General features: G+C 41.1%; 1 protein-coding gene across 5 annotated transcripts in view; it reads right to left on the bottom strand.

Moving 5' to 3' along the window:
• Nucleotides 1–19,632, bottom strand: part of CDH22 (cadherin 22) — an 804,629-nt gene that overhangs the window by 313,921 nt on the left and 471,076 nt on the right. For all 5 annotated transcript variants that reach the window (XR_011025318.1, XR_011025319.1, XM_068263548.1 and 2 more), the window contains one exon: nt 3,631–5,618. Coding sequence is in view for 3 of the 5 variants with exons in the window: in XM_068263548.1 (XP_068119649.1) it covers nt 3,631–3,816 (186 nt within the window). In the remaining 2 variants the exon portion in view is untranslated. The remainder of the gene's footprint in view (nt 1–3,630; nt 5,619–19,632) is intronic.

Genomic DNA, 19,632 nt, shown 5'->3' with positions numbered 1-19,632 from the left:
GGGAGGGAAAGAGGCTTCAGCCAATCAGGCTGCATTAAGGTGCATACACACATCAGACCATAGTCTTTGGAAAATGAAAGATCACAGACCAATCTTACTACCCTTCATGTAGTATGAGAGCCATACTCTACACAGTCTTTTCTATGGAGCTGAACTCCCCATCAGAAAAAAAATCTTTGCAAGATGCTGCACACACAGATGCTGTACAGACACAAAAGATCAGTATCTGCAAAAGATCTGTTCCTGCCAAAAATCAATTCCTGCAAATTGCAATGATAGTCTATGAGATCTGCAGATCATCATACACACATGATTTAACTGACATTCATCTGCAGATCAAGCAATCATCTGCAGATCTGAAAATCCATCCTGGAGGATCTGATCTGCAGACGAATGTCAGTTAAATCATGTGTGTATGATGATCTGCAGATCTCATAGACTATCATTGCAATTTGCAGGAATGGATTTTTGGCAGGAACAGATCTTTTGCAGATACTGATCTGTTGTGTCTGTACAGCATCTGTGTGTGCAGCATCTTGCAAAGATTTTTTTCTGATGTGGAGTTCAGCTCCATAGAAAAGACTGTGTAGAGTATGGCTCTCATACTACATGAAGGGTGGTAAGATTGGTCTGTGATCTTTCATTTTCCAAAGACTATAGTCTGATGTGTGTATGAGCCTTTAGTTATGTCTGAGGGGGAAAAGAGGAGGAAAGTAAGGAAGAAAAAAAGAAAACTCAGCATGCCCAGCAGCTTCCTTTGTGTGGCAGATGTACCAATTAAGAGCCAGGGAAACTGGGGAATGATGTTTTATGGATAAGAAAAGAATGATTTTTAACTTTTGGATTGCCTGGTTAGCTCAAAGATGTGTAGCTCACAGGAGGTGGAGACTGATATATTGCATGACCTTGATCTGTACATGCTCTGTTCAAGTGGGCTCTAGAGGTGCTGATGCTAATCCTCATTTGTGTGTAAAAGCACTTAAACAATGCATGCTAACTTTAGCATGTGCATGGATAAAATGATACCAGTCCTTGGCCCTCTAGCTGGATAATCACATAAACTGTGTATACCGGTTACAATGACCCTTTTTCTGACTTTTCCTGTTTTTTTTTTGTTTGTTTTTTCCAGGAAAACTACTGTTTGACACATCTTGCTGACCAGAGACTGTTCATAAAGTATGCCTTTATCTGATCCATCTGCTACTTTGCCTTGCCTGCTGCTGTTAGTAACTGACCTGGCCTGCTTCTTACTCTTATTTTGAAAAGGTCATATGTACCTTTTGTACAGTAATCTACAACAGTTCACCCGCCAATTTCAGCTCCACTCTTCTGCACAGTTGTTGTGGTCAGGCAGGCAGTGGCCCTTCGTGGTTGAGAAGAAATGGGGTGACCATGAGGTACATTTCTGTATTCTATATTTTTAAGGAGTTCTGGTGGGTGGGCTTAAGTTTACGTAATTGCATTGCTAAGAGTCTACTGGCACCATAAAGGTAGTATGTGGCCCAAAAGTGTTTGCAATATACAAATCCTCTGCAGGCATGGATTAGAGGGCCCAATACCCTCATCTCACCTTGTAAACATACAATTTCTCCTCTATTGACCCCCCCCCCCCACACACACACACACACACACACACTTTCCCATTAGTAGCATAGAGCCACCAGCACAAGAGTAACATGGTTTCTGCAGCATCAAATTCATGTGATTAGAGAAGGGGAATCACAAACACATCTCCCTAGTAACTGCCTCCCCCACTACTCCTCCGTTGTGTGGACCACTTAACTGCTAACACGAGTAGACTGTATAGTGCCTGGGTTTGACTGCCGGGGGTAGGGGAGGAATGGAGAGGTAAGGAGGCTGCAGGCTATGAGGAGTAAGTTAATCACCTGAAAAACTAAGCATTTTGCACACTTATTTAACATGTACATTTTTTAAAATTAAAAATATGCAAAACAACAACAAGGAAGGGAAATTATTAATTCAATCCCTCGCTCTATCTGCATTTTATGAAGGTGACATCCAGTCAAATGTAAAAAATAAAGAAATTATAATAATCCACTTATTTATTGCAGAGAGATTAAATTAATTTTAAATCTAGTTAGTATGTGCACCTTAATTTGATTTCATATTTGCTGTATGCAATTTCTTTCAAAACAGACAATTAGGCTTTATTATACTGCACAGTGCTATCAATTTAAGCTTGATTACAGGAAAGGTCAGCAGAATGATGACATCATTCTGCATCTTCTCCATGCTGTCCAGTCAGCAGTCTGGGGGAGGAGTCATGCTCAGACTCATCTGCAAAAGGAGAAACAGCATGGGCACTTAGCCCATTAACCTCCCTGGCGTTCAATTGTTGCGGACTTTTGTCTGCGGGAAGGCTATTAAAAAAAAAAACTCGTTTTAAATCATGTAGCCAGCACAAGGCTAGCTACATGTGTCCCCTGATTGCCCTGGTGCTGTGACCCGCCCCCGATCGCCACCGGCTATATTTACTGCTTTGGGATCCCGCGAGAGCCGTAACTTCTTCATTCAGCTTTGGTCGTCGCTACGGCGAGGATCAGACAGGACGTCATCAACGTCATGCCGTCATGCGCAGTCCCGATCCTTGCCATAGCGACGTCTGGTGGTGATGTAAGAGGCTGCGCCAGCGCGGGCTCCGGCGGGGGATACGTATAACGGCGCTGATCGCGGCGATCAAGGGGGGGAGCGGCGGCAATAGGAGAACACATGTAGCTAGCCCAGTGCTAGCTACATGATGTACAAAAAGTTTTAAAAAAAATCTCCCTGGGCCATACAATCCCCTCTGGCGCTAATGGACAAGCTGAGCTCGTCCATACCGCTCAGGGGGTTAAGCAAGCTGGGCTTTGTGGCTGAGCTATCTGAACCACAAGAATGGCTGGGATAGTATTAAACAACCTTTATCTATAATTTCAGCTGCCTACATAGCTGTCTGCTGAGAGATTAGCTTGAAAAAGAATGATTATTATAATAAAGCTAAAGAAAAATGAATGAAAAAAAATGGGATACTTTAAATGCTGCACCCCTGCTGTGCTCTCCAACAACACAATGAGAATAAATAAATAAGATATAAAACAGGAAATATACTGCAGCTTGCGTTAATGTATGGCTGGAAAGGAAAACATTAAATTGGAAAGGAACGAGAAGAATGAGGATTTAAAGACACACTTGATTGTAATAAAATCTCCGAGCAAATTTCCTGGCTTTGATGAAAAATGAGAGGAGCCAACAGAAATGCATGAAATTGAAATGCAATGTAGTCTGCGAATTCGCTGTCATGGCTAACCTGCTATTACTTATAGCAGTGTGATTACCCGGAGGTATTACACATGGCAGGTTTTCTCTCAGACCTCATTTCGTGACTATCTTCTCTGTGCTTTTGATTTGTTCACGTGTTCCCCTGAGGCTATTGTCTGCATTTATTCTCTCCCCTTAGGCACAGACTTCTCCCCTGAGATGTCCCTCAGATGCTGTTTCCTGTTCACGCTCTCCCCACAGGCATTGTTGTGTGAGTGTGTTTGTGTGTGTAACCTTTGAAGCAACTCCCCCCTCCCAATGTACTTCTGTCACATCTCAGAGAGGTTGCCTGTGCATAGTTTCTTTCCTTACCTTCCCCACATAAAGTGGTTCTGTCCCCGTATACTCCTCCACCACAAAGAACTGATTCCACACCCAGCCACGCTTCACCCGGCCAGACACCTCCAACGACAGTCCCGTCTCCATGGAAACCATTCCCAAGAGCTCCAGGCTGCAGCATATCAGCACCACAGTCCAGGCAAAGCCTTGTGCAGCCATCCCAAGTCCACAGGATTCCTGAGGCCTCACATCACGCAGGGGGGATAGGTTCACCAGGAGTCATTGTGGCAGGCTTCAGATACCAGTCAGTCCTAGGCATTCAGCTGGCACGTTGTCCTGGAAAATCAAAATCTGTCTGGTGCAATCAGTCTGGGATATCCAAAGCAGTGTTTGCATGCACCTCTATGGAGTGACAAATACTGAAACAGACAAGGGCAGCTCTTTAAAAATAGTTGGTGACCTGCAGCAGTTGAACGTAGCCTGTGTTATGTCTAATGCTCTTACAGGTGTACTGAGCTTTACCTGGCAGTGCAGTTCAGAATTTCTAAGGATACATTTTCTATGGAAGGACCAACACGCCGTTCCATACAAAATACTGTGTTGTCCTCAGGCATTCCTCACCATATTTCAATTTCCTGCAGCACGGGAGTGATATTAACAATGTACTCATACATAGAGGGCTTGTATGCCTTGCCTAGTATGCACTGGAGTTAATGAACTTATGCAGAAATCTGTAGCGGAATGAGCATCCGCAGCCAGCAGTGCTGTTCCACAATGTAATACACTTGTGTTTCAAGATGTACTCATATTAACACAAGATAAGATGTTCTGTTACGTGATGTACTTCTATACAATGCAGCGCTGGAGAATACTTCTTTGTATTTCTGTGCATTGAGTTGATACATATAAAGCTGTAAGGTAATTAAGAATGGTAGAGACTGCATTAAAATGATAGGCACAGCTGTCACAGAATATGTAAAGATGTTAAACAAACAAGCTGAATTATATATGAGGTTAATGCAATGAGCTTACAGTGTCATCCTGTAAGGTTACATTGAGATAATATATAGAAATCTCTCATAATGTGAGACTGTGTAAGAAAACGATGCTCCGAGTGCCGACTGTAATGCGCTAAAAGCGTGTAATCAGTTGTATGAGAACATACCAATCCATATTTGACGAGCAGGATTTTTTTAATGCATTCTATAATACTAAGCAGCATTACAGGATTGCATGATGCAGATTATTTTACAGTATAGAAACATTTGTACTATACTGAGGTTAATCTATAGGAAAGGATCTGCCTGCTGACCTGATGAATGTGGTGGGAATATTTCTGCACTGTACACACCAACATCCTTTTAACTACAAAGTAACCTCAGAAATAAGAGAGCAGTTAGACACCAACATCAGCTGTATCTGGTTTGGTACAGAAAGGGCAGGCGTGTGTCAAAAAGATAATAGCAAAAAAAAAATGCCCTGTGTGGAACAGTATACAAAAAAAATCAGATTATGTACACTGTAGGATAATCAGGACTGTTTGATAACAGAAAAGCAGTTAAATTTTAACAGCTTGGACTTTTTTAATCACTGTCCAGGAAGTGGAATCAATTTTGCTCTTATCTTGAAAGAGAAGAAGACAATGTTGAACATTTGCCACTTACTACTGAACAAAGCTCTCAGTCCTGTCCTTGGTCCTGAGCACACATTGAAATCTCTCCTAGGTGCTTTATGATCTGGTGAGCTGTCCTTGGTCCTGAATGAGCTGAAAAAATACTGAATGATCCTGGAGAGCCGTTTTAGTGCTAAATTATCCTGGACAACTGTCCTTGGTGCTGAATGATCCAGACAAGCTGTCCTTGGTGCTGAATGATCCAGGTGAGCTGTCCTTGGTGCTGAATGATCCAGACGAGCTGTCCTTGGTGCTGAATGATCCAGGCGAGCTGTCCTTGGTGCTGAATGATCCAGGAGAGTTGTCCTTGGCACGAATTGATCCAAGAGAACTGTTCTAGGTTAAAAACCTAAAAAGAAAACAAAGACCTTTATTTTAGATACACTTACCATATCTTAGTTTATTGCTGACATTTGAAATGTTATATGATCACTTGCACAGCAGTCACTTGCATTATACATTCTAGTTCCATTTAAAATACTGGCATGCCCTTCCAGTCTGCAGAGTAAGCAGAGTAAGCATGTGCCGATAGTAAACTAACAGCAGTGTGTGATGATCTCTGATTGAATGGGGTGTCATAAAATGTTCCCACAGTTTTTAACATGTTCTCTCCCTGGTTATAAGCTACCTCTTTGCATTCTTCATTACCCCTGTGCAGTCAGTTTTACTGCACAGTGTCAGTTTACTGCAACAGTTTGTGTAGCTTGCTAGAATCCTAACACAGGTCTAAAATGAATAATTAGTACACTGTAGAAAAGCACAATCACTCAGCACTCATTTAATTTTCTTAGAGATTGGAGACTCCGCCTGCAGCTGTGACTTTAAAAGGCTTCCCCCCACATAGCACCTTTATATTGTGGCTAAAACACATGCTGGAGGACGTGCATCCGGTATAGGTCAAACGGAAAACAACTTGAAAATACACTGCACATCAAAAAAAGACTGGGCACTTGTCACTAAAACCACTTTAATTCCATCTTCATGCCACAAATATCACATTTACATCAGTCACATGTAGGTAAATCAAACCTGGGGTGATGGAAGTGCTGGGGCGTTCAGAGCTCGGGTGACCTGGGGGGTGGTTGGATGGCACTACAGCCATTTCACGCCTGACTGGCGCTTGCTCACGTGCTTGTGTCCTGTAACGAGACGGCGCTACGCGTCTTTCTAGATGGAGTTCGGAAGCCGTGCCTCCAGCGCCCGTCATTGGTGGAAGGAGTTTATGACAGGGGTGGGATAGGTGAAGGGGTGGGAATTCGCCATCCAGCGGCGAGGAAGTGATGGAAGGCAGCATAATACTTGTCATGCAAGCTTATGCTACGTGACAATTAGATATACATAGGGCATTGTCATGCATAGTGATACATAGTGGCAAACATTATTAAAGGTGCTTGAACTGGAAATAACAATTTAAATTTTTACGAGTGGTGTGAAGGCTACCACTGCATCCAAATCAAGCTCAGATTTCTATGGAATCTTCAGTGGGGAATACAATATAATAAAGAAGTATAGGCAACTAACGGTGCTGAATGTATGTACAGTCACTGTCCTATGTGGAAAAGTATTTACTTCTATTATTTTTTTAATCAGTACAGAATCCCAACAAAAGCATGCAGGTAGGGATATATGCAGTCTGAAAATGTCTATCATACAGCCTTTTTCACTTGCTAAGCTGTTCACATGGCTTTGGCACAATCACAATTACCTCTTGTCGTCCCAATCAGGTCAGTATGTGGACTGGACGACAGTGCCAATTGCCCAGGGCATGCGTATCTAATCGACGCGGGAGAGTTGGACGCAGGATACAGCCGGTATATGGCTTATCCTGCTCCTGCACAAGTTCCCGACCACGTTAATTATTACTCCCCCCTCCAGGTCGTTGTGGATAGTGGGGAATGATGTAATTCAGCTCTGTTCCGCAGGTGCTTCACTACTCCACCTTGCTTAGAGTATTATCTAAGAAAGATGAGGAGGCACTCCAATGAGGTTTAAACTTGCATTTATGTATTATTAGGCAATACACAACATGTTTTCAGGTCTTTACCTTCCTCAAGTGTGGTGTATATATACACCTGAGGAAAGGAAAGACTGCAAAACAAGTTATGTGTTGCCTATTGATACATAAACGTTTACATGCCATTGGAATGCCTCCTCATCTTTATTGGATATGTACATGGCTCTTCTATGGTACCCACTGACATGAGGCTACACAGGTGCAATTTTCACCTAAATTGTGTGAAGATGTAAAGATCGTTGCAAGTCGTTGGGAGAAAGCATTACCCAATATATATTTTCTATACTTTCAAAGTAGTAGAGCAAAGAACACCAGGAAGGAGGACATCATTCACAGCCCCAGCAATCCATTCCAACTGCAACTGAGGAGCTAGTCCTGATACATAGACAACCGCCTGGTGTTTTGGGCCCGGACTTGTGAGACCTTCGTCTCCTTTGTAGAATTCCTGAACCATCAGATAAACATGGCCTTTACTTTTGAGGTTAGTCCCCAATTATTGGCCTCTCCTGATTTAGAGCTCTAGGTTTATGGGGGCCACTTGGAAATTGCAAACCTACAGGTTGAAACTCTATATTGAGGAGGGAGAGTTTTCATCCCCCATGTGACCTCTACACTGCCTTATGGTCAGTTTCTTCACTTGCAGAGGAACAACTCTAGAAGGCAAGACTTTTTAACCAAGGCAGAGCCTTTGAAAAAGTCTGCTGGCCAGAGTCTACAAACTGCAAGAACTTAATCAGGCCATTCAAAGAGCAATAGGAAAAAACATGTCTGAACTGTTATGGAAGGGGAGGGCTCCTAGGAAGAAGAAAGAATAAAGAGTATCCATCACTTTTGAATATAACCCCATGGTAGGTGCCATCAAACAAATTTTAGTAAGTAATTGGGGACTCCCTCATTGGCTTTAGTCAAACACCTATGTGGGAGATTTGGTGACTTCCACCAAGAAATGCCAGGACATATCAGTGTAATTTAATGCTATGAAAATATTTAATCTTCAATTTACATTCAGCTATGAATGTGTATACTTGCTTGGTAACTCAGATTGCAATTATTGCAAAACATAAATCAATGTTTTTAGTGTGAACTCTACACTGGCCTACCCAGTAAAAATATTCAGTCTTCCTGCATGGGAAATCAGCTGCACCGAGCAGGAGACATTGGCGCTCTTTCTACACACCTAAGTGTTCAGCAAACTCTGACACACCTATTAGGCCTTTTGTTACCAATCCTGTGGCATGCCTGTATCAACAAAGTGGTGTAGTGAATAGCACAAAGGGAATAACACTCTTACCTTGCAGCACTACAAGGAGTTTATATGTTCTCTCAGTGTCTGCATGGCTCTCCGCCACTCCAAAAACATACAGATACGTTAATTGGTTTCCCCTAATACAGGAAATATCCCTGTCAAAATCACTGTGAAATAAAAATATTAGGAGTCAGTCATTCTGTACTCAGCACCGACACACCAACCATTTAAGAAGAAGAAGAGAGTATTTCCAATGATTTTTTTAAACCCAGATTAAGGATTTTCATTTATTATGGTACTATACAAAGGTTTTAAAACCTCTTTAGACCAAGGAGATGATGGCTCAAGCAAAAGAAAATAATTACAGAAGATGCACTTTGATGCAAACCTATGTCAACAAAAAAAGTGAATGTACTTAATGAGTTGAATGCATACACAGATGTAATAGGCAATAATAAGGACTTGCTTGCAATTTGTTTTCTTATTTGTGATCCGTAGATTTTCTAATTCATGTTCATTAGGAAGTACAGGGAGGTCAGTGCCCTTCATTTGCCTTCCTCAGTGTATGTGAGAATGTTGTATGCATTGTCCTGCTTCCAACTGTAATTTTAACATATTAATTTGCGTATAGAACAATGAATATGACTGATTGCTATGGGCAACAGGCATCAATACTCCCCACACATGAAGAACTGGGCTGCAGATTTATCCCTCTCACTCTAATGAATTAGCAACCCCCACTAATTTTGGTATTAATGTTATATGATTATATGGGGATAACTGACCAATGGGAGCATGTAAGTGAGGGAGGAAGAGCTGGTTATAATTCACAACTCCATGGCCTTGATTCACTAAGCTGTGGTAAATGTGCATTACCCTAGCAACATTCATATTACATAGGGAATGCAGGTTGCTAATTACTTACGTGCGGTATGCTAGTGGTAGTAACAGTAAAGTAGTCATGTGCATGGAAATCCTACCAATCAGTTTGCGAATCAGGGCCCAATTCTAAATGGATGCATATAATGGCTACATATCTTGCTTCAATGTTTTTTGTTTTTTTAGCTATTAAGTTTTTTTTTCTTTAAAGCTGTGAAAACGTTATGCATTATACAGATTGTCATCTTAATTCCCAGGTTTGGGACACAGGGTCATGTTCAGTACAAGATAATACTTTCAAGTTCTACCTTATTGATGTCCATTCTAGCGGCTGGTCTATCAATGCTGTTTGGATAAATCATACAGTATGTGTAATACATATATAATATATATATATATATATATATATATATATATATATATATATATATATATATATATATATATATATATATATATATATATTTATATATTGTGGTGTGTGTGTATATCCATTGATAAACTTTATATTTTCATCTTTTATATATACTTGGTTCCTATTATACATTTACATCTGAGGCTCAGTAAAGCCAAAAGAATATCTCATGAATACATACCTCAGCCCTGTATGCCATGATTCAATAGTAAATGACAATAAAGTGACATCAATAGAAGCAGACACACAAGAGCTAGCTGGTAACGAGATTTGCAGTCATTATCTGTGGGTTAGTGACATTCTCAGTAACTGCACCTGCTGTCCAGCTATTTACGGTACCTCCTACCTCAAACCGAGATTTTTCTGTAATGTAATAACAGTGTTTATTTTTTGCCAGTGGTTTCACTACAGTGCTTAGCAAGAAAATAACATATTCAGGCTTTGTCACAGGTGTTCCAGTCACTGTATCTGTGTGCTATAACCCCACTATAACAGCTTCCACACTGCAGCCTGACTATCCTCTGTTCCCCAGTCGGAACGCTCTGTTTGAGTGTTACTGTATATCATGTTGACAATAAAAATTACATCCCAGCCTCTGTTTTACACAGACCCTTGTCAGAGTGCCTGCGAGCCACTGATCAGGACAAATTGAATACATCCCAACCATATCAATATTTATTTCTTTCTACAGACAGGAGAGACCTCACAAAAAAAGTGTTTCCACAAGCTGGGTGTTGATTACGATGATAAAATCACATGCATTTAAAGGAAAACTTCATTTTTATTGAGAAAAAGGAAAATCCTTTAATCACATTCGAATAACCCACAAAAGCTACCTAGATGAAAGCCTAGCACCTGGTGAGTATCTAGAGGTCAGCTGACACCTTCTCTGACCCCTATCCTTATATCTCCTTTCTAATGTGGCAAACAGAAAGAGTCAAAGCTACTACCTTACCTAAGGCCACATTTTGCCTTAAAGGGGACCTAAAGTGTAAATTCAAGTGAAAAGTAGTCAGAGTGACACTTACTATGGTTTATTCTTTTTGGGAGGGCATAGAAGGTGCTTAGGGCAGCCATGCTGGGAATGGTAGGCCAGAGTACGTATAATCGCAGTATAAGCTGGGCGCTGGGATAATTATTATTATTAATTAGATTTATATAGCGCCAACATATTACGCAGTAATAAATAGGATTACAGACAATGATAACAGGGGTGACAGAACAATACAGGTAATAGACAATAGATACAACAATACAGGTAATAGCAATAAGATACACAACAATAAGATAAACTGATAGCAGTGAAGTATCAGCTTACCTGGCACCTTAACCGAATCTTAACCCCCATGGAGGTACCCAACCTTAACCTCCTTGGGAGCTACCTAACCTTAACCCCCCACCTAATGCTCAATCGTTACCCCCCCCCCCCCCCAAAGTAAATTCAATATTGTCAGCAAAACTGGCAATAGTATTAGTCCATCGTCTACGATCAGCTACCACCATTAAATTCTATGTAGAAGCCAATCGGCTACTACTCACATTAGGAACCCAAATGACTGGCTGATTGGCGATATTTCACATAGGCCTCTCTGAGATGCCTACCAGTCACAGTGCTGAAACAGCCTGATTTGGGTAGGCCCAGCACTGTAATAGGCAAGCACCTACCTGTATGATTCTGAGAGTGAATAGTCAAACCTGCAAGTGTTTGGGGACATGAGGGTCCGCAAGTATAAAAATGTGAATGCAAACATGGTTTCACTAACCCGTACGTGCTTATTGCATGTATCATTATTTGTAGCACTCTGTATGCGCATGCAAATAATACTTATGCCACACAAGTAAAATTGGATCAAAGTACAGAAAGGGCTCAGAAAGTTGAACTTGACAATTATATATTATCTTTTTTATTTAATTTTCAGAACAGTTAGGTACAGACACAGAAGAAGAAAGTATGGCATATGGTACCATACAGAAAAAGGCCTAAAACATAAAATGTCTATATGCCATTCTCATTGTATATGCTAACAACATAAAAATGTTATACCTTTCAACTACAAAATGTGTAAGGTATAAATTACTAATGTTTAACTGGTGATAAAAAAATAAATCAATTCGAAGAAAGAGACGGCACACAAAAGGTAATTAACAATCTTATTGCATTGGAGTTAGTTAAGGTACATTACTAGTTTCAGGCCGGAGTCCTTCATCAGGTGCCATCTCTTTCTGCAAATTGGTTCAAGTGGCTTGACAGGGGGTCATGCCCCTGTGGAAACTTGGCACTGGTCAAACAAGTTTCCAGTGTATAACGAGACGTAGGTACAAATTTGTGTTTTCATATAAATAAACACAGAAGTACTTATTGATCGGCTATTCTTATCTAATTATTTTATCCTAAATTGTAAGTACAATCCAGCATAATATAGTGCACCTCTCTCAATTTCTTATCACCTACTGTATATAGTTGTCCTACCTTACAATGATGTAAAAAAAAAAAAAAACATCTCTGTCTAAATTACTATTCTCCCCACAAGTCCCAGCAGCAAGTGTAGATGCAGCCATCTTGCATATTAAGGTAATATCTGGTTTAATAGAAAAACTTTGCAGCTGAGAAAAAAAAAATCAGCCTACCTTGCACACAGAAGCTTTCTGCAGTCTATACCAAGCCTTACATTCTACAGTTTAAGTTGAATGAATAATCTACTGGCAGGCTGGAGAGCTCTCAACGCTCAGCCCAGCACACTGATACATGACAAAATAAAAATATTCATATTAACCCTTCCATGAACTTAAAAAATAGAGTTTGTTCTAATAACTTATAATAGCATGGCTAACCTACTGAAGCAGAGAGGCGATTATGACTGTAGTTCCACATAAACAATTGTAAATGAAAAAAAAAGTATTTTGGGCCTAAAGTGGTCACAGTTCAATACATCAACAGAACATGGGGGTAATTGCCTACTGCAAAGTATTAGACAAACGCCATAAACATACATAAGAGTACATTCATAACAGACTGAATAAAAGCAGTGTGTTCCCCTAAAGCAGGCTGCCTTTGCAAACATAGTATAAATAATATGCTGATAATAAACTATATACAGAGTTAAAAATGATCATTTACATTTTCTATGTATAAACATGATGATAACTTGGCTCAGTGTATATACTGTACCTATCCACAGCACATTCCTTTACTTGTTATACAATCTTCCAACATTTGCACAAGCATGTTACAACATTCCCTAAGTGCAGCTCAGACATGTTCCTACAGGTTGAAAATCAATGTTCATAACTCACCTTTTTCACATTTTGTCCCTCGTCTGCCATTCACATGCAAGAACAGCTGAATCTGCACACGTGAGCACTTATCAGTCATGCTGGGAGCTCTGTGTTGCTTCTATTCTATTGACCACATTAAGCTGTAGCCATTAGTCTAATTAACTCGGCACGCTGGAGGAATCGACCAGACTCCCAGTACACACAAGCACAGACACACTCACCTCCCTGGCTCACTGAGAACACAGGCAGGCTCACAAAACTGTGGAAAATTGGATAAACCTCTACCGTTCCCAGGCTGTGATGGAACCAATTCATTATGGTTGGAGAATGTTCTCTTGGAGTCAGCATGAAGCTTTATGAGATAAATCATAGCAAGTGGAAAGGTTTTGGCCAGCACTGCAGTTTGTTACAACGGCATGTGTAAAGATCAGTGTGTGCTAAAACAGAAGATCAGGCTATTTTTTACTGAAGACAACCTAACCGAAGTGCAAGAAAGTGGGCTTTCATTCAGTGATACAGATTCATGTGTGGATCAGCAGGTAGCAACTCAGCCTTTTCCACGCTGCATGCCTGAATTATGTGTATATGCTGGCTGTAAATTTGAAAAAAAGAAAATAAATAGCTTGGCAATTAACCCTTTACTGCCAAACGCTCACTTACACGTTTTCACCTCTGGTGGCCCAGCCCAATTTTAACTTTTTTTTTTTCTTTGCCTGCATCTAAAAATACACATTACATACCAAAACATTTTTTTGTACCAACTAAACTTTAAACTTCCTGAACTCCCTATACAATTTAGGTATATTATACAGATAGTCCCCTACTAACAAACAACTCATGTTACAACATTTTACAAAGTTATCTTGAATCACAAAGTATACAATACCTTTTATTTATTCCATATTTTTGTTATTAAATGTTATTGTTTTGCATAAACTGTTATAAGTAGTTTAACGCTAAGGCTGCTGTCACAGTAAGACGTTACAGTGCAGCCTGTAACGCAGCCCACCGCATAGCAATGAAATATCAATGGGCTGTTCACAATGGCCACGTTGCGTTACATTGTAACGCTTCACGTTATTTCAAAGTGCAGCATGCTGTGCGTTCTACGCGGCTAAGCCGCATTAGACTGTTTGCACATGCTCAGTAGTATTTGAGGAGGAGGTCTCCCCCTCCTCCTCCTCGGCCAGGCACATGGTTAATTAATATTCACTGCACGGTGTGACGTGCAGTGTTTACTTCCTGGAGAGCCTCTCTGTGCGGCGATTGGCCGGCGGGACCACGTGATGCCGCATGCGTCCAAGAGTACGCATCACGGCATCACAGGACGTATGAACAGCCACTTAACGCGGCTCGATCTGACGTCCAGCTTCTACCACACTATGCGTTGCGTTAGGTGCACGTTATGCGACCTTAACGTAGCATCTAACGCAATGTCTTAGTGTGAAAGTAGCCTTACACTGACACCATATTTCAAAATGTTGACCCCCATAATGATGTTTTCAAATGTTTGCAGTGTTATGTCACAGACATCTAAAATGCCTTCGGAAGTAGTGTTGGCGCAGATGCACCTTTAGACGTCCTTAAACATTAACATAAAGACCAGTATGAAATAGCTGGCACAGGCTTTTAGCTGAGAAAAAAAAAGCTGCAGCTTAAGTGTTAAAACACTTTAAAGGCTTATTGAAAACAACTCCCCTAAAAAAGCAGTTTATATGATATGTCCAAATCCAGAGCTGTCCGAAAGTAAATCATTTATCCATGTTTCACCATGTTTAACACAGGACTCAACTTACAAACACATTCAACTTACAATCACATGGAACAGAACCAGTCTGTAAATAGGGAACTACCTGTAGCCAATGTAAAACATCACATGAGCATTGCATCAATATTTCTTATTATACTATTTTCATGAAAAATACACCAAGTTCATTATGGTGCTTACAAAAACAGAAAAAGATCTTCCACATTACCACTACATACAAAATAGATAAAGATTAAACATTTATGTGTATAAAATTGACTGTACTTCTATGATATGGAAAAGGAAAATATGCAGAACCATAAATAGGCAATTTATGCTAAAGCATAACAAAGAGCCCTGTATACATTTTTTTCTAAAATCAAATTATTTGTCACATGCAAAAAGTAGCTCATGTATGTCTGAGTGTACCAAGCGTGTGAGCGCATAATATGTATACATGCATACATGTATAAGGCAGAGGGAGGACAAGCGTGGTTTATTTTTTATTAGAAAGTATTATTACTTTATTATATTATATCAACTTTTTGCCACTAAGGGTTGTTATAGACCCTATGCTACACTAGATGATAGTGATCAGAGATTAGCTGTCTCTCTTATCACTGCAGGAAGCTTCTGATTTGCATAGCACATGTGGGGCAGCTGCAGCTGGCAAACTGCTGGAAAACAGGAATTGCTCAGGAGAGGAGAGGTACTTCCTGATACAAAGATGAACATCATATGGATGAGAAATCAGGCGGTATCATGCTCGCTCATCTCCACCTGCTCTCTTGTAATTAGCTGGCAGAGGAAAGAGGAGAAGAAAGATGATAAGAGCAGTCAGATGGCTGGATCACCCTTTACCCATGTCAATCCATTTTATCCAGGGACGGATCAAGACCAAGTTGCGCCTGGGGCAAGTTCAGGTTTTGGCGCCTAAAGGTCAGGTTTTGGTGCCTAAACTGCCATTCATTTTGCCGCCTTTTTAAGAATTCAATAAACTGCACCTGGGGCAAGATACCTGCTTGACCCCCCCCCCCCCCATAGATCCGTCCCTGATTTTATCGAACACCCATGTACCTCCCAGTACTTTTTTCTGTGAGTGATCGAGAGCATGCTGCTGCAGTGGGGGAGTGGGATCTTGCTGGGTCTCTACCACCTTACACTAGGACAGGAAGGCAACCTGGCATCATCAGGTGTGGGGGAGGGGGGTAAAGAGGCGCAAGCTCCCATGTTATAGCTCTACATTGCAATATAATAATATTATGGGAGGCAGCGTGGCATTAAGGGGGATCAGCGTTGGACCCACATAGGTTGACATTATGCCAGACTAGATCTGCCAACAGTGCAGCAGCCAAAATGTGCCCATGTAATATCTAAATTATGTGACGCAGTGGTGGAGCGGGAGCTTTGGTGATAAAAGTGTTGTGTAACATTAGACCTATACTGAAAAACTGCCTATGTATCTGACACATAGCTCGACAAGGGATTGGAAAGGCTTAAAAATAACCAAGCGGAAGTTAAGAACAAGCTTTTAGGGACCATTACCACCATAAGCTTGTTTTAATCTTTTAACAGCTGCAATAGCAGCTGACCATTAAAGGAAAAATCTTTCTGAGATCAATTTCACTCTTGGCGAGCAAAGGGTTAAAGCAGAACTAGTTTTAAAAATTAATTGATATCACTGATCTTTAAAAAATAGTGAAAACTGTCTGTGACTCTTTTGAAATGGGCAAATTATCAGAGGGCCTGATTCAGTAAATGGTGCTAACCCAGTTAGCATGCCTAAAGGCTTTGGGCGTGCTAACTAGGGTGCTAAGTAGTTAGCACATGCAAACTACTTAGCACCGTAGTTAGCACATGCAAACTTAGCACCGTAGTTAGCACATGCAAACTACTACTTAGCACCGTGCTAACTAGGGTGCTAAGTAGTTTGTACGTGCTAACTAGGATGCTAAGTGCTTTGCATGTGCTAACTACGGTCCTAAGTAGTTTACATGTGCTAACTGCGGTGCTAAGTAGTTTGCATGTGCTAACTACTTAGCACCCTAGTTAGCACGTGCGAAGCATGTTAGCACATGCAAAGTGGCTTTTCACTGGCGTGCTAACAATTAGCACCATTTTCTGAATGAAGCCCAGAGAGTGTTCATTGCAGATCTATACAGAAGCTTATAAAAGCTGCTTTATAGAGTCTTGCAGGACCTGAGTCTCTTATTTACAGTCTTAAAGGACAACTGAAGTTAGAAGAATATGGAGGCTGCCATATGTATTTCCTTCTAAACATGCTTGCAGCTATGCTGATGTATTTGACTGCAATAGTGTCTGGATAACACCAGAAACATGCATGCAGCTGATCTTGTCAGATCTGACAATAATGACAGAAACAACAGAATTGCATATGCTTGGGTAAAAGTATTATTAGAATCAGAGGATCAGCAGAATGGCCAGGCAACTGGTATTGCTTAAAATGAAATAAATATGTCAGCCTCCATATCCTTCTCACCTCAGATGTTCTTTAAAAGAAGCCCAAAGGTGTGAGACCTATGGAAGCTAGCAAATGTATTTCCTTTTAAACAATACTAGTTGGATGGAAGTCCTGCTGATCTTTCTGGTCAGTAGGGTCTAAATCACGCACTTGAATCAAGCATGCAGCTAATCTTGTCAGATTTGTCAAAGACATCTGATCAGGCCCTATAGCTAAAAGTATTTAAGGTAGAGGATCAGGATGACAGCCAGGCAAAGTGCATTATTTGAAAGGGAATAAACAGGTCAGCCTCCATATGCTCCAAGTGCTGCTCCAAGTAGCACAGATAATCACCATTCGTAACACAGAAGAAATAGGGGTGTCATATGCCCCCATATACCAAACACAATGACCATGTCCCACATAAAAAATATGAATGCTATGACTACAAGTGAGGTCCTAATAAGCAGTCAAGAATGCAAAATAGGAAGGGTTCAGGGCACAAATACCACATGATGTTCAGTGGTGGCTCATCTCTCGCAGAACATAAAAGATGCCTGGCAGCAATGCATAGCAAGAAAGCTCTTTTATTGGTGTTGAAAGCATAAGTAGCTGAGTCAGAGCAACAGTTAACTTAACCTCCCTGGCGGTCTATTAAAACCGCCAGGGGGCAGCGCAGCATTTACATTTTTTTTTTAATCATGTAGCTAGCCTAGCGCTATCTACATGTTAGCCGCTGTGCAGCGGCATCCCCCCACCCCCTCCAATCCCCTCCGGCGATCAGCGCAAAAATGAAATCCCGTTCAGAACGGGATTTCCGGTTTGGCTTCCCCCGTCGCCATGGTGACGATCGTCATCGATGTCGTGACGTCATCGGGAGTCCCGATCCACCCCTCAGCGCTGCCTGGCGCTGATAGGCCAGGCTGCGCAAGGGGTCTGGGGGTGGGCGGCACGGCGGGTAGCGGCGAATCAGCGAGGAGCAGCAGCGATCGGTTTGTACATGCAGCTAACAAAGTGCTAGCTTTGTGTACCAAAAAAACAATTATGCAAATCGGAAGGTTAAAGAGGAATTTCAATCCAGAATTGAACTTCACCCTAATCCGTAGCCAATACCCCTTTTCCCACGAGGAATCTTTACCTTTTCTCAGAAAGATCATAAGGCACGTTTGTATGGCTGACACTGTTGTCATGTCAGGGCCATGGCCCTAAAAGTTTCCCACCTGTGAACCTTGCTGCATTGTGGAAAATATTGGTTGTTTCCAACTTATAAGCAAGCAATTTCTCACACTGTGCGCATATGTCTATTATATATATATACACACACACACACACACACACATACATACATACATACATACATACATACATATATATATATATATATATATATATATATATATATACACATACACATACATACATATACAGTGGGTTGCAAAAGTATTCGGCCCCCTTGAAGTTTTCCACGTTTTGTCACATTACCGCCACAAACCTGCATCAATTTTATTGGAATTCCACGTGAAAGACCAATACAAAGTGGTGTACATGTGAGAAGTGGATCGAAAATCATACATCATTCCAAACATTTTTTACAAATAAATAACTGCAAAGTGGGGTGTGCATAATTATTCAGCCCCCTGAGTCAATACTTTGTAGAACCACCTTTTGCTGCAATTACAGCTGCCAGTCTTTAGGGTATGTCTCTACCAGCTTTGCACATCTAGAGACTGAAATCCTTGCCCATTCTTCTTTGCAAAACAGCTCCAGCTCAGTCAGATTAGATGGGCAGCGTTTGTGAACAGCAGTTTTCAGATCTTGCCACAGATTCTCGATTGGATTTAGATCTGGACTTTGACTGGGCCATTCTAACACATAGATATGTTTTGTTTTAAACCATTCCATTGTTGCCCTGGCTTTATGTTTAGGGTCATTGTCCTGCTGGAAGGTGAACCTCCACCCCAGTCTCAAGTCTTTTGCAGTCTCCAAGAGGTTTTCTTCCAAGTTTGCCCTGTATTTGGCTCCATCCATCTTTCCATCAACTCTGACCAGCTTTCCTATCCCTGTTGAAGAGATGCACCCCCCGAGCATGATGCTGCCACCACCATATTTGACCGTGGGGATGGTGTGTTCAGAGTGATGTGCAGTGTTAGTTTTCTGCCACACATAGCGTTTTGCATTTTAGCCATAAAGTTCCTTTTTGGTCTCATCTGACCAGAGCACCTTCTTCCACATGGTTGCTGTGTCCACATGGCTTGTGGCAAACTGCAAATGGGACTTCTTATGCTTTCTGGTAACAATGCCTTTCTTCTTGCCACTATTCCATAA

Source organism: Hyperolius riggenbachi, chromosome 12 (genome assembly GCF_040937935.1).
Source record: "Hyperolius riggenbachi isolate aHypRig1 chromosome 12, aHypRig1.pri, whole genome shotgun sequence".
In the NCBI taxonomy this organism is placed as follows: domain Eukaryota; kingdom Metazoa; phylum Chordata; class Amphibia; order Anura; family Hyperoliidae; genus Hyperolius; species Hyperolius riggenbachi.
Note: the sequence above shows the minus strand (reverse complement) of the source record. Positions and strands in the feature narration are given on the sequence as shown.